This window comes from Anneissia japonica, unplaced genomic scaffold, assembly GCF_011630105.1.
Source record: "Anneissia japonica isolate Jap-2015-1 unplaced genomic scaffold, ASM1163010v1 scaffold140846_len1941_cov102, whole genome shotgun sequence".
In the NCBI taxonomy this organism is placed as follows: domain Eukaryota; kingdom Metazoa; phylum Echinodermata; class Crinoidea; order Comatulida; family Comatulidae; genus Anneissia; species Anneissia japonica.
The window spans coordinates 1-1,941 of NW_022730590.1; the positions used below are offsets into that span (position 1 = coordinate 1).

Here is a 1,941-nt window from a genome sequence, read left to right on the forward strand (position 1 = left end):
TTGGCCAATAATGATTCTACGTTATTGTTAATAGAAAAATTCTGAGCGATTATAATATTCTTACACTTCTGTTGATTTTCAGATGAAGAAAATCCAAGTGTTTCGTGCCCAAGTAGCATTGATGTACCTAATGATGATGGGTCAGCTGTAGCTGTGGTCAGCTGGTCAGTCAATGTAACGGACAACACAGATTCTATATATGACCTAATGTTGTCGGGTTCTGGTACAGAGTACAACGAATCTGGACAAGCATTCCCTGTTGGCACGACAACATTATACTATGTTGTTAAAGACGCATTTGGAAACACAGACAACTGTTCCTTCACAATAACTGTCCGAGGTAAAGGGGTTATACAATTTTGTTTATACATTACGACAAAGTCAACATCTGCAGTTCGGTATGTTTGAAAACGATTAGAATCTATAAACATTATAAACAAATTGGAGCACTATTAAGAGTTAAATGGCATTTTAAAATGTTACATCTTTTGTAGATACTGGAGAACCCATGTTACAATGTCCAAATGACATTGATTTAGCATTAACTGATCTGGGTCAGCCATATTCAACAGTATATTGGAATGTATCAGTCAGTGACAATTCAGGGAGTGTGACATGGAATTGTAGCAGAGTATCTGGTGACAGGTTTGACGTCATTTGGCCAATTGAACGACAGAATGTATCATGCGAAGCTGAGGATGTGCATGGCAATACTGCAGAATGTGTATTTTATATTACTGTAATCGGTAGGCCATTTTTTTTAATAATCTTAATTTATTGGAATATAATTTATAAGGTTTCGTTTTACATATAATTGATTAGAAATATTGTATAAAGCGATAATTGGTCAAACACTGAACATAATAGTAAATACAACTAAATATGTCTAGGCCTATAAGAAAATATTAGTTTCCTTATATAGTCATTTAGTTTTATTTACTATTGTTAATGTTTGACTAATTATCATTTTACAATATTAATAGAATATTCTAATCGATTGTAATATATCTTAATCTTGTTTTTATATTGTTCTTTAGATAAAGAAACTCCGATTATTTCATGTCCAAGTAACATTGATGTATCCATTGATGATGGGTCGGCTGTAGCACTAGTGAGTTGGTTAGTGAACGTCACAGACAACTCAGGTTCTATATATGAAGTAATAGTTTCAGGTTCAGGTACCAAGTACAACAAATCTGGACACGCGTTCCCTGTTGGCATCACAACATTAGACTATGTTGCTACAGATGCATTTGGTAACACAGACAACTGTTCCTTCACAGTAACTGTCAGAGGTAAGGGGTTATCAAGATAATATTTTACTTGAGTACTTTACAACAAATCAACCTCTATACGTTGATAATGTTTGAAAGTGGTTTTAAATTTTTAAACTTATGAAACACGGTAGACTTTCAGCAGTTTAATGACATTCTAATATGTTATATTTTATGCAGATATCAGAGAACCCATGTTACAATGTCCCAATGACATTAATTTAGCATTAACTGATCCGGGTCAGCCATATTCGACTGTATATTGGAATGTATCAGTAAGTGACAATTCAGGGAGTGTGACATGGAATTGTAGCAGAGTATCTGGTGACAGGTTTGACGTCATTTGGCCAACTGAACGACAGAATGTATCCTGCGTAGCTGAGGATGTGCATGGCAATATTGCAGAATGTGTATTTTATATTACTGTAATTGGTAGGCAGAATTAATTCATAACAAGAATGTATTGGAACAATCATAATAGCTGTTATTGTATAGGTCTACCTTTTTATTTTCTTATATAGTCATATCTAGTTGTATTTTAATGTTTGCCTAATAATTATTATACAATAATATAGTAGAATAATTCTTAGCAATTATAATATGTTTTACTCTTTTGTTGGTTTTCAGATGAAGAAAATCCAAGTGTTTCATGTCCAAGAAGCGTTGG

General features: G+C 33.4%; 1 protein-coding gene across 1 annotated transcript; it reads left to right on the plus strand.

The window, feature by feature from the left end:
* Positions 1-82: 82 nt before the first annotated feature.
* LOC117114971 (hyalin-like) lies at positions 83-1,684 on the plus strand (the record flags this gene model as incomplete). The annotated part of the gene is made up of 4 exons (XM_033258600.1): positions 83-340; positions 495-707; positions 1,038-1,295; positions 1,455-1,684. Coding segments are annotated over 4 exons (959 nt in total), but the record flags the coding sequence as incomplete, so codon positions are not given.
* Between the last annotated feature and the right edge of the window lie 257 nt (positions 1,685-1,941).